This window comes from Mauremys reevesii, linkage group 2, assembly GCF_016161935.1.
Source record: "Mauremys reevesii isolate NIE-2019 linkage group 2, ASM1616193v1, whole genome shotgun sequence".
NCBI classification, from domain to species: Eukaryota; Metazoa; Chordata; order Testudines; family Geoemydidae; genus Mauremys; species Mauremys reevesii.
In genome coordinates, this window is record NC_052624.1 from 167,693,116 (window position 1) to 167,708,683 (window position 15,568).

Below are 15,568 nucleotides of genomic sequence, written 5' to 3' on the forward strand. Positions count from 1 at the left end.
CTCAGTGTAAATGTGATCCAGGAAATCTGCCCTTGTGTTGCCTATCACTTTGTGGTAGCATAAAGTGAAATAACTGGAAGTCAAAAACACCTTATCTGTTTATGGTTCAGAGAATGCTATGGAAATGAGCTGTTAGCTGAATATTAATATTCTCCATTGGGATACTAAAATTCATTATCCTCAGAATATTGCTTTGTTTATAAGCCATATACAGATTGTGATAAAATTCAATAAAATTGACAGCTGTCTGGACTAAAACTTTTTTAATATGTATTTTTGCATACACTTTAGTTTTGTATTAGAGGCATCTTCAAAGAAATCTACTTTGGGAAGTAGATTACGCTAATTGGAAATAGAGCACTCTTATTCCAGAACAAGAGCATCCACACAGAGTTAATCAGGAACAGCTAGTCTGCTTTAAATTCACACCCTACCTTAATCCAAATTATCTTCTCAGTCCAGACAAGCTGTGTGGGGGAACCCTTGTGGTGGCAATTGCCAATGGTTCATACTTTACCAGCCATATTCTGACCCTAAAATGGAATTATCACTGTGTTCTTATGCTTGGTTAGAATGGCATACAAATAGCATTTTGGTTAGTATAGAAGAAAGCATTCTCTATCCTTTATGGACCTAAATATGAAATGGATGGGTAATTGATGAGTAGACAAAATGAGCATTTTGAATGAAAAAACATGGGAGAAACTACAAAATTGATATTTTCGCCTTGAAGCTTACAATGGAGTTGCTCTATCCTACAGTTTGCCCTGCTTTGCATTTAAAATAAAATTAATGAACACTTCTTGTTCCTGACACCAGCCTTCAGCCTCAGAATGCAATTGGGCTGTGCTGGCTAAGCCTGACTTGTGTCTGCATTCAGGTCACCTGGTGAAAAGGGCCATGATTTTGCACAAAAATTACATATTTTAACTTCTGAGCTTACTGAGCTCTTATCAAATCTCCCTATGTGGTGTTTATGAACTTCTAAAATATTTTTTCCATTAGATGTTGTGTTTGTATTTTTATTGGGCCTTAAGAGTATAAGGGCAATAAAAATGCCACTGACCAAATAAAATAATGTTGCTGTTGGAATGAATAGCTGACACAATATATAACCATTTGAGCATCATTTGTGCTACTGGGGAGTCTTAATATGGTGAGATGTACCTCTTCTTTTGATTATTTCTTTAACGAGGTCCCCACACAAAGCCCCTTCTCCCTATACAACTAGTGGACCTGCCCAGTGGTAGACTTTCCCTTATTTCTTTATTCATTGTCTCTGGCTCATCTTCACTAGAAAATTAACCTTATGGTTCCAATAGAGTTTACTCATAACTGTGTGTCAAACACAGCATCCACTGACTTCAATGTCCTATCAACATTCTGCCTGTTCATATAGCTCCTTACAGTCGTTTTCTAATGTTGAGCTGATTTTCTAGGGGAGACCAGCCTGTTTCCCTGTCCCCATCCCCCTTTCTGCATGACCAAGTGAAAAGGATTTTTAAATAGTTTTTGCAGAAGCTGCGTTGGGGGGAGGGAGGGATCGGATACCTTCTTTTTTAAACCTTTTTGCCACAGCAGCCTTATTGGTGTATAATGAAGCATGGATAAGGCAGAGACTTGTTGCTACTCAGCATATCATGTCTGAAACCATGGTAGCAACACCTGGTGGTGTTTCTTTGATCACTAGGGACAGGTATCTTTTTCTTATGAGAAAAGTGTTTAAAACCCCCAAATCTCAGCATCTCCTTGCTCATACTACTGTTGGTTACTCTTGGCCATTTTTATCCCCTGAATTGTTGTGGCCTGGGTGGATTTGCAATATGAGCAGCAACAGGAGTTTCTATAAATGAGTAACCTGTTTTTATGTTGGTTTTTTAATATGACATGGTGATTTTTCTCTCAATATCCCATCATTAGTACTGCATTTAAGTGCTTGAGATAGGGCAGATGGATATGGCACCCTTTTTGTGCAATTGTGCTTTTTTTTCATCATTCTGGTATATTCTCTACCTATGCAGCAATAAAGACATCTGCTCTGTCTCATTTGCTACTGTTATCCACCTGCAGATAAATTGCTGTCAAACCAATCTCTGATCTTTCCCTCAGGTCTTAAAGTATTGTTTTCATTTTTTTAGGTGTCTATTTGTGAGGATTACAAATGTTTCAAGTCTTGTATTAGAATGTCTTATTGTACATGTCCATATGGACTGGTCACCAGTGGAGCTGAAGTGGCATTACAACAAAGCAAGGGAGTGTCTCACCAGTTATTCCGACCCTATTTTTTGAAAGTTATGCATACGTGGGCATGTGTACTGACAATATTGACCAATGATTTCTGCTGTGTAAAAAAATCTTACCTTGCACTTGTCGGTGTAAAGGGTGACATTCCTATATTTTAGGAGTGTTAATGTGTTCGGTTATCTTGTTTTCTAGGTTGCATCCCAGCGCATAAGCTCAGTGGATCTCTCATGCTGCAGTCTGGAGCATCTGCCTGCCAACCTCTTCTACAGCCAGGACCTCACTCATCTCAATTTAAAACAGAACTTCCTGAGGCTAAACCCCAGCCTGTCAACAACTAGAGGGCTTAGTGAACTACAGAGGTAAATTAAAAAAAAACCCATGTGCTTTTTAGCCACATCCTCCATTCTGTTTTTACTCACTGTGTGTAAGTTTAGTGATGCTTCATTTGCAGGAACTTCCCTAAACGTATATCTGGAAAAAGACAAAAATGTGTGTATTTGTGTGTGGAAACATGCTATGGAGAGAGAGATTCTGGTCTTTTTTATAGATAATGAATTTGGAAAATGTGTGTGCAGGGAGCTGATCAAATTCCATTAAGAATTTGAATGTTGTTCTCTGAATTAAGCAAGCTTTTAAAATCCAAAATAGTTTCCCACATTCACTGTTTTTCCTTGCACACCTGAGCCCAATTTAAATCCATTGATCTTTCACATGTTTGATCATCGGTGTGCTTTTATGAATTGCCCATCAGATGGGTTCTGTTCTTGAGCTCTGAAGTAGAAACTGTGTAGGATTTTATATAGGTGTCAGGAAAGCAAACTAGTAAATTAAATGTGACATCTGCCCCTTTTCCCTACTACCTACTCCTCTAGCAGCTGTGACCTTAATGATTCTGTCTGGATTTGACCACTAATATATGTGACTGTTTTCTGATGGGCATAGAGCAAGAAGGAACAAATTGATAGTAAACAGTGTCACTGCGTAGATGGGGCATGAACGCTGTGTCTGCGTACATCCCTTAGAATTACAGGACAGACTAGCTGTTCATATTGAGAAAGATGGATGTTTCTATATCGCAAGTAAAGATGTTTTGCAATTTCAGTGGTGCCTGAATTGCAAAGTGCGCTGGGATTATTTGTGAATGATCCTATATAACTGTATTGTAATACACCTCTACCTCTATATAACGCTGTCCTCGGGAGCCAAAAACTCTTACCGCGTTATAGGTGAAACCACGTTATATCGAACTTGATTTGATCTGCCGGAGCGCACAGCCCCGCCCCCCGGAGCACTGCTTTACTGTGTTATATCGAGTGGCGTTATATCGGAGTAGAGGTGTATATTATAACCAGCACTTCTAATCCTTTTCTTTTTGAAAAAATACAAAATGGATTATGCAGGCTGCTGCATTTTTACATAATCTCCAATTGACTTTTTTAGAAAAACAAAAAATTTGGCACTGTAGGGGATGAACAAACCCAATAAGTCTGATTCACAAACAAAACAGACAGCATTTCCAGGAACAGATGAACACAGCCAGAAGTAAACTGTAGTGGAATAGTTGGTTTGATACCCTCTAAAACCATATCAGCAATGTTGTACTGCCTTATGTTCCCAGTTGGAGATGAACAAATTGGTGAACATAAGAACCAACTTGCATCTTCAACATGAAACAGTTTTGCTCTCTTATTTTTAATGTTAGAAAAGGTACAGAAGTCCTTTTTTGTGAACAGAGTGGCTTGGTTCCAACTGCTGTTGAAAAGGGAAGTGTTCAAATAACATGGCAGGCTACTCTCATTGTCTGCTATGTTTGTGCTCTGCAGTAGTAGGAACTGCTATAGTGCCTCAGTGAAAGACAGCAACAAGAGCCAAAAAATGCCCTCAGACAAACCTGGGGTGTAACCATACAGCTGAGAGACAGCTCATTTGATCAAATAAAACTTCTCCTTCCCTTGCACTCCTCCTCTGGTCTCAGTTTCTGCTTTATGGCAGGGAGGTCTAGGAAAGCCACCTGTACCTTAGGACACAGAACAGAAAATTTGCCTTGCTCCTCAGGAAGGAAGCCACTCCTACTCTGCCAACGAATGACAGTGCATCCGAGGCTCAGAGTTGACTGAAGATGAAGATGAAGATGAACTGCTAAAGGTGTCTGGACCTTTTCAAAGCAGAATGAATTACTAGGCAAAACAGTGGTGCTCTGTGGATGGGAACTCTGCCCTATCAACCTCCTGCCCCTTGGCTCCACAGTTCCCTTTTGTCTGTCTCGCACGTCTTACCGAGATTGTAACCTCCTGAGGGCAAGATCTTTGAGGCACCGGGCAGACAGCTGGAGCTAAGTCAGGACCCTTAATGCCTGTCAAGGTCCCTGGCAGAGGAATTCTATGCCTCTTCAGTGCTGATAGGAGCAGTAATGGGGACCCTTTAGGAAGCATTCACCCTAAATCTGTAGTGACTCTAGTTCTGCAATACACTTAACCTGTTTTCTACAAAAATGAAGACACCAAATACATGAATAAATTAATTCTCATAGCACTCATTGGTCACTGGTGTATTGTGGCCTTTCTGATGGTTATCTAGTAGGTTTGGTATCAGCTGGGCGCAGATATCTTTCTGATAGTATTTGTCAAGGGGGCTTGCACTTCTTTGGTAACTCCTTGAGGTGGCACTAAAATTCCTCGTTGGCTGGCCCCTTAGTGCCAAATGTGGGGAGTAGCTTCTCTCTGAGGCTGCACAACAGAAATGTTGGGAAGGCTGCAACACTACACCACTGAGCCTCAGCAGTAGCTTCTCTTAAGTGAGCACCAGCTTGGCAAATGTCGTTGGCATCTCATGGCTTACTGACATCACACTGGAGCCAATCCCCTGCAGCCATCGCGGCACTGACACTTAATCCATCTTCTTTTCCCACACCCATTTGTTGTCACCATTTCATTGTTCACCTTAAAGTTCCTAGGCATCCCAGGGAGTGGGCAGTCTGGCCAGACTGCTTTCAGTTTTCTGAGAGGGGTAAGCCTCCCAAAGAGGAAGCGAGATTGTGAGAGAAGGCAGAAAGGGAAATAGGAATGTTCATCTATACTCAACTGAATGTTTCTTTTGCCCGTCTTAGGGAGTTCGACAGTTCCTTAACAGTGGATCTTCACCTTAGGAGTCAGACTGTACGTTTGAGTTACTGGCAGAGTTACTGACACTCTGACAACTTTAATAGTTGCCACTATAGATCTAGTATCAGAGGGGTAGCTGTGTTAGTCTGGATCTGTAAAAGCAGCAGAGAGTCCTGTGGCACCTTATAGACTAACAGAAGTTTTGGAGCATGAGCTTTCGTGGGTGAATACCCACTTCGTCGGATGCATCCGCTGAAGTGGGTATTTACCCTCGAAAGCTCATGCTCCAAAACTTCTGTTAGTCTATAAGGTGCCACAGGACTCTTCGCTACTATAGATCTAGTTCAATTACATCAAAATTGCATAATTGTTCAGCAAGCAGGGAACATGCATTCCTGTGAAAGGCAGAGTATAGGTAACTTAATCCCTCTCTCATTTTCCCCCTTGTAAAATGGGGATACTACTTCACTACTTTACAAGTGTATTAAATCTTAATTTATTATATGTAAAGTGGTTTGAAGTCCTTCACTGAAATGTAGCATAGAAGCACAAAGGAAACAATCCTTCTGTGCTTTACAAGGAACTAATTCTTGAAAGCATAGGTCATTAAACTGTAGTAAATGTCGTCACTGAAGTCAAGAAAAATAGTATTTAAATAAAATTGTAAACTAATTTTTATTACTTAAAATGAACAAGAATTTGACTAGAAAAAGGCCCAGGGGGGTGATTCACCATTGTGTAATCATTTATACCAGCGCAAAGCGAGCGCAAAACCATTGCCATACTGATTGGGTGCCGTGTTATAGGCCCATTTTGCTCTGGTGTATGACTACACAAGGGGCAGGGCCTTAGTGAATCTGCCTCAGAAACCCTTTAGTCAGCAAGGACAATGATTTGAATGGGCATATTGATGGAAATGCTCTCACCTCTAGATCAAGCCTCCTTGGTTCAATCTTGAATCAAATACAGTTGGTAGGGTAGTCTGGGAAAGCTCGCACTGCTGCTACAGCTTGTGGTGGTACTGGTCCTGTGGATAAATAATAAAGCACTTCACCTGTCCCAGGCACTAACTCCAGCACCTCTCACGAACGCTTACTTCACGTACGTTAAACTTCTTACAAGAAGAGGCACCTCACAGGAAGGAGAAAATACCAGCTTTTCCATTACCAATTAACTACAGGTAACTTGGTCATGGTAATGAAATGCTGGCTGGGTGGCATCCCTATCAATCGATAGCCACCTGGTGTACATTTTGGATAATATTGTTTTAGCCAGGAGTGTATGTATGTTCAACAGCTTCTGAAAGAAATCTGTTTGGAACCGGTTGCTTGAAGATTAAAGTACTGTAAAGTTATTGAAGTTTGTTTTTGTTTCTATTTTCAAGATCATGTACCTTGTGAGACTGAACAATACATAGTCAAAACTCTGGTTCAGTATGTCATGTAGATAAACAAAGCCTGATATGGTGATGAATTGTTAGCATCGTGAAGGCTTGCAAAGCACTAAAACCACTTTTCTTGTTGGTCTGCCTTCCTCAGCATCTTATTCACATTAAAATAAGATGCCAGGTCTGATCCTTCCAGTGAAGAGACAGGACAGAGTAGATAGATGATAATCCTGAGATTCAGTTTTGCCCTCAAATATAGATGTTCCTTGCTGCGTGCTGTAGAAAGAAGTTTTATAGTAACTGTGTATTTGATATTTTCCAAGTATTGTAAAAGGAAGCATCAAGATGAGTTAATTGCACATTGGCAGTTTCATGCATCTCTTTTGGAAGGGGGAGGAGTGGGAAAGGACATATTTGCTTGGGGCATGAGATAAGTAAACATTACTTTTGTGAGACCGTTCATGTACACTTGTTTTATTGCTCGCTTAAACTTGTTAAATCCACTTTGTAGTGTGTTTCTGATGGTCCAAAATTGTAAACAGAACTTTCACTACTGGGTAGTTTTGTACCAACACCTATATTTTTCCTTTTTTGGGCATGCTAGAAAATAGGGAACAAATATTTGAATCTAACCTTCAAAGGTAGGTGGTGTGAAAATTCAAGTACAGTAAAAGATAAATGTCCTATTGAGTGAGTTGAGTTTACTTGGCTCCAGTTCACAGTGGCTGGCTTCTTTAAAGCTTATAACATGGTGGTGCCTTTCAGGAAAAGTATTCCCCAGTTGTTGCAATAATGGAAGCTAATGAGATACTCACAAGGCTGGTATCAGAGCAGTGGGTGGGATGGAGTCCCTTCAGTCACTTTTAAGCACTATATTGCAAATGTACCTGAGCTGTTGTCAGACACACATTCAAAAGTATTAAAGTGCCACAGCTTTTCTCTTCATTTTTAGCATTAAAGCTTAATTTTTCAGTTTAACAAAAGTGTTAGGGTTTACACTTGCACTGGTATTCGTCCTCTGAAAATGTTCTAAAGCAGCTTGCATTTGAATCAGCAATTTGAGGAGCTACATCAAAAACATTACACTTGGAGCTGCAACTGCTGTTTTCTCTTTATTTACAATTAAACTCCTCAGCTCCTTTACTGAAATGCAAAAGATAATTCAGGTAGATTAGTTAGTCCAGTGACTTCAGTTCTGAGGTTTGAGGCAAACTCATGATTAAAATTTGTTGTTTGCTGCTGATCTGTTTCACTGTGGCAATATGTTTAGATTGAATACATCTCATTTAGATTAAATACTGATACGAGACACACTAAGAACATTGTTTGCTTGTTAAATGATGGAAAATGATTCAGTCAAACGTTTGTCATTAAACAATGTTTTAGTGAAAGCATGCAACTGAACTTAGAGTAAATAGTATTGGCAAACACCATTTTCGTCAGCATTTTCTAGCAATTCTTCTTATGACGCCAAGGAGCTAGCTTTTTTCCCCACCCCTTGCATTGTAATTAAGGTTTAATAATTAATAGTGACACTATAGATTTTCTTTTACAAATATATACATGCAGTCATTACCGGTTTCCTAGGGGCCTCTCTCAGAAATCTAATCTCTCAAGCATCCGTTACTTGAAATTGCTTTAGACAGGTGACACAGCTTTAAATCTTCCAGCTTTCACAGGCTATGACAAAGCAAAGGGTTTATAGATTATGGATGCTAGCAGTGAAAGTGTTTGTTTGAAAGAAGCGCAGGAATTCAAAAATAATCAAATACCCCAAAGGACAGGAAAATAGTGTCATGCTTTCCAGAGAAATTATAACCTGCTAATGGTATATTCTGGGGTTACAAATGTACACAAGAGGGAGAAGGGGATAAGGCATTTAATAGCTCAGTCATAGGAAAATAATCTCTCTATAAGGGCCCAATCCAAAATCCACTGAAGTCTATGGAAAAAGATTGTTTGACTTCAGTGGGCTTTGGATCAAGGCTTAAATGCTGAGGTATTTTATTTTCATAGCTGCAGATGCTGGGAAGGAACTTATTTTTACAAACAACTCACTGCATTACTGGTGGGTGAGGAAAAATAAACCATTGTAAATAAAATCTTATTTTACAAATAGCAGATCATTAAAACTGAAAGTTTTTTAAAATTGAACTTTTTAAATTACACGAAAACAGCAGTCACTTTCTAGTCCGTTTTGCCTTTGTTTTGTTTTGCAAAGTACTGCAATGTTTGAGTTGCAAACATTGTAAAGGGTTGGTTTAAAAGTTAGTTACCATTTGGAATATAAAAAATAATATAAAAGCACTTAACTTTTCGGTTTTTAAAACAGAATTTTGTGGCCACATTTGAAATGACTGTAATGCAGGAAAGCAGAGTAGAAGATGGTATGTGAAAGGGATATTCTATTTCTTGTATGTAATCTTTATTTCCCTTTACTTGCGTTTTTCACTCTAATCTCCCTTTCTATTTTCTCCAGTATTTTGTTCCCTTCTGAGTCTTTAGCTGCATCTTCATCTTTTCTCTAGTTTACCAGCCTTTAGTAGTGGTCTTTACAATAATACTCCTTGGCTTTCTCCCTCAATGTTCTTTGGGACTTACCACCACATAACTTCAAAGACCCTGTGCTGCCATGATGATTCTTGTGAAAGAACTAGGGCTGTCAATGAATTGCAGTTAACTCACGTGATTAACTCAAAAAAAATTTAATCATGATTAATCGCACTGTTAAACAATAGTATACCAATTGAAATTTTGGATATTTTTCTACATTTTCAAATATATTGATTTCAATTACAACACAGAATACAAAGTGTACAGTGCTCACTTTATATTTTTTATTACAATATTTGCATTGTAAAAATAATAAACAAAAGAAACAGTATTTTTAAGTACACCTCAGTGTAATACTTTAAATAAATTGAAATTTAAATAAATGGTATTCTATTTGTTTAACGAATTGCAATTAATCATTTTAATCGCTTGACAGCCCTAGAAAAAACCTTAGATGTGCTGCTTCGTATAGAACAGGGATGATCATCTATAGCTGCCAAATTTGTAAAAGCTGTCCCTGTAAACACTTTTCAAATAAGATGGCAAGAGCACTAAGTCTCGAGACTCTCTGCATTCTGGTTTAAAAAAAAAACACATTATTTATATACAAATGCCTTAGTTAATAAGGCTTGAAAACAAGTTTCCAGACCTTTCTTAAAGGCCTGTTTATTTCCCAAACTGACAATCTACTAAATCCTATATTCTCTGCCCCACAAGGTTACAGTGGTGAGCATGGTAAGAAATGCCAAAATAATAAAATGCTGTATTGTAACATTGCATCATTGTGACAGATCGCATAATCATACTGTGCTACAAGAAGATGCGCTATAAAATGCATTATTACAAAAATACATAAAACCAGTGATATGTGAACCCCTCAAAGGTCAGTGTCTTCCTAAGCAGAATAAAATGTGGCTGATACCCTATTTGCCAGCACTCCTTAATTGTGAGGTCATTTAGAGCTCTGATCATGTGAGCAGCTGCAGGTGGCTCAGGAATCTGAACTCAGTTACCTGTGGCCATGAGAGACCTCTTCCATCTGCTGAGGGGGCGGCTGCCTGTAGTTCTTGTGTACCCCTCAGTGTCCTGCACAGAAGCATCAGGGAGCCATCCCCACCCCTCAAAATGAGGGAATAGAGGCCATAGATGGGCCTTCTTCCACTTGCAGTGCAGGGACTGTGGACAACGGTCATATTGTTTGGGTAATAGTGCAGGAAATAAGGGGGAGGAGGCAACAGCGTAACCTATTGGCAGAGAAGTTGGCCATATTTGTTGGAAACTGGGGTGAGGCTGACTCCACGGGGTTGAAGGACTTGAGAGAGGGGAATTAACCTGCTGGATTATGGGGCAACAGACTGGGTTCTGGTGCAGACTGCTGAAGTTGAATTAGTATGAGAGGGCAGAGGCAGCTTTGTGCCATGTGAGGTGAGGAAGAGAATTGGAACAAGTGATGTCTGCTGGGGTTAGGAGTGGCTGGAGAGGGTGGGTGAAAGTCTGTGGAAAGATGCTGTAGAGACTGCTTGTAGGAGAGGAGAGTGGGGTTGCCAAGGAGTGGTGACTGAGGAGAAGTATGTCATGCCAAGAGCTCTCGGGAGGAGAGGGGACAAGGATGGGAATGGTATGTCCTAATTTTTTATGTTCGTGCTTTGTGTTCATTTTTATTTGAATTTTCATCCTGAAAATATGCACACATGGGTGTCAGGAGGGTTTTCCACAGACAGTTACAAAATCAGGAGTCAGACCCAAACCATGCAATTCACTCAGTTAGGATCTCATGATTTTTAACAGTCCCATGTGTTTCTGGATCTTTCATGACTTTGACGACATACTCGTTTCCTCTTCGAGTGCTTGCACATGTCCCTTGCACTGTAGGTATTCTGAGCACAGTCACTGGAAAATTTCCCCTCAGCGGCACCCTTTGAGGCAGCTTGGATGTCCTGTAGTGCCGTGTGCACATAATGCCGATATAAAGGGCCCAGCTGACCCCACGCCCCCTCAGTTCCTTTTTACTGCCTGTGATTGTTGCTGGCCCTGCTCTCCTTGCTACGGCAAGCTTTTCTCAGTGGTCTGGGTTTTTTTTTTTTTTTAAACCATAGTTGTATATAGTTGTTTTTTTTTAACCTTAGTATGTTAGCATAGTTGGTTTTCTCCATTAGATAGCGGAGTTTTGTCCAGTCCTGGCTCTGAGGCATGTCTCAATAACCAGGCTTCTAGCCCTGTGTCTTCTGCAACAAGGTTGTGCCTCTGAGCAACCCGCACTCTAGTTGCCTAAAGTGCTTGGGTGAGGCTCATGTCGGGGATCGTTATCAGATCTGCCTTGAATTCAACCTCATATGAAGGAGGACTGGAAGTCCAGGTTAAACCACCTACTAAGGGAGGCAGAGCTGAGATCTTCCTCTGAGCCAAGCTGGTCTGACTTGGCCCCGAGCACCTCAGCATCGGAGAGGAGTTCTCATCCCACCATACGGGAATCCTGGCACCGTTCACCCTCCCGAGTGCCGAAGAAGCAGCACAGAAAGAAGGTGGCTGAAAGGGGACGTTCCCCCACACCAAAGACAGCCAGGCATGGGGAGCAGAGTGGAGTGTGACCTAGATCAAGCTGCTTCTCTGCCTCGGAATCGCAGTCAGCACCATTGACTCCGGCTTTGACTCAGGCACTGAGTCTGGTACCAGACAAACTGGCTGCACCGGAGGGAAGCATGGCACCAGCACTATTGCCCCTCAATGAGGCCATTATGGACCTGGTGAAAGCCCTGTGGCCTTCCTTCCCCCCACCTTAAAAAGAATTGAGAGGAAATACTTTGTCCCTGGCCCCCACCCCCAATCCCTGGTGGTGTCCGTGGCCGCCAAGAGGAAAAGGCGGGGACTGCAGGGGGTAACTCCTAAGGCGAAAATCTCCAGGAAATTGTACCTTTTTGGTAGCAAGGGGAACTCTACCGGGGGGCTGCAGCTTGGGATCACTAACCAGCAGTCACTGCTGGACAGAAGTGACTTCAGCATGTGGGACTCCAGGTTGAAGTTCAAGGACTTGCTTCCCCAAGAATTCAGGCAGAATTTCTTGCTGGTGAACCAGGGGAAGTTGATAGCCAGGGCTTCCTTGCAAGCTGCCCTGGATGTGGTGGATTCAGCAGCTAGATTCACAGCCTCCACAGAGGCCATGCTAAGGATTTCATGGCTACAGTCCTCAAGTCTCCCGCATGAGGTCCAGCAAACCCTTCAGGACCTTCCCTTCAAGGGAGCTTCACTTTTTTCTGAGCAGACTGATGTGAAGCTCTATGATTGTATAACCTAGGGACTGTGGAACCATAGCAGGGGTTTTAGATGCAGATTGCCACTCCCTACTGCAGGGGTAGGCAACCTATGGCACGGGTGCCGAAGGCGGCACGCAAGCTGATTTTCAGTGGCACTCACACTGCCTGGGTCCTGGCCACCGGTCCAGGGGGCTCTGCATTTTAATTTAATTTTAAATGAATCTTCTTAAACCTTTTAAAAACCTTATTTACTTTACATACAATAGTTTAGTTATATATTATAGACTTATAGAAAGAGACTTTCTAAAAACATTAAAATGTATTACCGGCACGCGAAACCATAAATTACAGTGAATAAATGAAGACTCGGCACATCACTTCTGAAAGGTTGCCGACCTGTGCTTTACTGCCATGGTGTCAATGTGTGCCCCTTCCAGACACCCAGGGGGCGCTAAGCAGAACTTTTGATGAGATGCTCAAGGACGTCGTACCAGCTTCCATATGCCCGGTTCCTGTTTCCCCTTTATTAGCAGACCACCTGTACCACTTCACCAGTGTGTGATCTTGTATCACCATGAACAGTTGGGTGCTGAGCAAGGTGGAAGTGGGATAATTCTCTCTTCCCCCATGCTCCCAACCTCCCTCCCTGTCCCTCTTCAGGGACCCCTCTCACAAGCAACTTCTAGTCCAGGAGGTGCATTCTCCTCTGGGTGGGCGGTGTGGAAGAGGTTCCATAGGATTTAAGAGGGAAGGTGTTTTACTCCTGCTATTTGATCATCCTGAAAGCCAAAGGAGGTCTCAGACCTATTTTAGATCTATGCCAGTTGAATGGTTACCTCAAGAAACTAATGTTCCTTATGGTTTCTCTGTCTTCCCTTAATTCCTCCCTGGATCCCAGGGACTGGTATGCTGCCTTTGATTTAAGAGATGCCTGCTTTCACATATAGATCTTCCAAGGCCACAGAAGGTTCCTCAGGTTTGTTGTGAACCAAATGCATTATCAATCTGCAGTACTCCTGTTCGGTCTGTTGGCAGCCGCAGAAGTGTTTACAGAATGCATGGTGATAGTGGTGACCTTTCTGAGGCAACGGGGTGCAAGTCTACCTGTATCTGGACGACTGGATAGTCAGAGCTTAGCTAGTCGAGCCTGCACCTCATCCAGTTGATGTTGCAGGCCAGAGGCTTGCTAATAAATGTAAAGACGTTTACCCTTCCTCTGCTGCAGCAGATAGTTTATTGGAGCAGTGCTCAACTCCACCTAGGCCAGAGTCTATCACATCCCCGATAATAAATCTTAAGGGCCACCCCATTACAAGAGCCTGGTTTTGTCTGAGGCTTTTGGGTCACATCAGGGGGCGTCTGTTTTTTGCTGCCCCAAGCACAGCAGTCAGTGCGCCTTTGGCGGCATTTCTGCGGGAGGTCCACCGGTCTCATGGATTTGGCGGCGTTTCTGAGGGAGGTCCGCTGGTCACACGCCTTTGGCGTACCCGCCGCCGAAGCCGCAGGGCCGGCGGACCTCCTGCAGAAATGCCGCTGAAGGTGCCTTGACTACTGCCCTCACAACAACCGGCAGGCCGCCCCGCCCCCAGCTTGCCACCCCAGGCACGAGCTTGCTGCGCAGGTGCCTGGAGCCGCCCCTGAGTCACATGGCCTCATGTATGTATGTGGTGCAGCACACAAGACTGCACCTCAGATGCCTTCAGACATGGCAGGCGTTGGTGTACTCTCCAAATCGCCACTATCTGGACTCTGTCCTCACAGTACCTTCCCCGGGGTCCTTGCCTTCCTCAACTGGTGGCTGGACCCGTAGGCAATTCGCACAGGCATTCCCTTCTCACAGTCCCAACTGTGGAATATCCCTGGTCATCAGCGCTAGACGGGGGAGCTCATCTGAGGCCCCTGAGGACTCAAGGCCTCCAGTCTCTGGAAGAGCTCTTGCTAGACATCAGTGTCAGAGAGCTCAGGGCAGTTCACCTGGCCTGTCAGGCATTTCTGCCTCACATTACAGGCAAGAGCATGTTGGTTCTTATGTTAAATCTCAGCAGTCAGGGAGGGACTAGCTTTCCTCTGTGTCACGAAGCAATTCAGCTGTGGGAGTTCTTCATAGCCTACATAATCCACTTTGAGGCTTCTCACCTTCCAGGAGTGCAGAATGAGCTGGCAGATTGCATCAGCAGGTCTTTCTTCAGTTACCATGACTGGTCCCTTCACCCGGGCATTGTGAGGGACGTTTTCCAGTGGTAGGGGACTTCCCAGGTAGATCTGTTTGCAACTGAGCACAGTAGAAAATGTAACAAGTTTTGCTCCCTGTGAGACCACAGCCTGGGTTCACTCAGACACCTTCTTACTTCCATGGACAGGTCACCTGTACTACACTTTCCCCATCCATCCTGTTCATGCACAAGGTTCTGCTAAAATCAAGCGGGACAGGGCCTGGGTCATTCTCATAGCCCCATTTTGTCCCCCTCAGAGCTAGTTCACCATACTGCTAGGCTTTACAGTGGTGTCTCTCTAATTCTACTCCTTCAACATCTGGAGCTGATCTCCCAGGACCACGGTCGACTGCTCCACCCAAACCTGAGTTGACATAAGTTGACAGCCTAAAAGCTCCATGGCTAAATCTTGGTGAGCTGACTTGCTTGGAGCAGGTCTGCCAAGTCCTATTAAATAGCAGGAAGCCTTCCACCAGGGCTATTTATCTCTCAAAATAGAAACAGGTCTCCATATGGGCTTCCCACCCTGCAGTCATCTCTGCAGAAGATTCTTGAGTATTTATTACACCTGAAACAGCAAAGCTATCTCCTGAATTAAGGTTCACCTTTTAGCAATTTTGGCATTCCACCCTGAGTGGATAACCAGTCTTTTTTTCACCAGAGATGTCTATCCATTTTCTCAAGGGCATGGAAAGACTCTACCCCTGAATACAAGAACCTGTCCCTTCATGGGACCTAAACCTGGTCCTGTCAAAACTTGTGTCCCCTGTTTGAGCCATTGGCAACATCCCCCTTATCATACCTCTCAGGGAAGATGGC

The 15,568-nt window shown here is 42.8% G+C and overlaps 1 protein-coding gene across 1 annotated transcript in view; it reads left to right on the top strand.

The window, feature by feature from the left end:
• PHLPP1 (PH domain and leucine rich repeat protein phosphatase 1) overlaps window positions 1-15,568 on the top strand; it is a 222,015-nt gene that overhangs the window by 136,800 nt on the left and 69,647 nt on the right. The window contains exon 4 of the mRNA XM_039526307.1: window positions 2,437-2,603. Within this exon, the coding sequence (XP_039382241.1) occupies window positions 2,437-2,603 (167 nt within the window). The remainder of the gene's footprint in view (window positions 1-2,436; window positions 2,604-15,568) is intronic.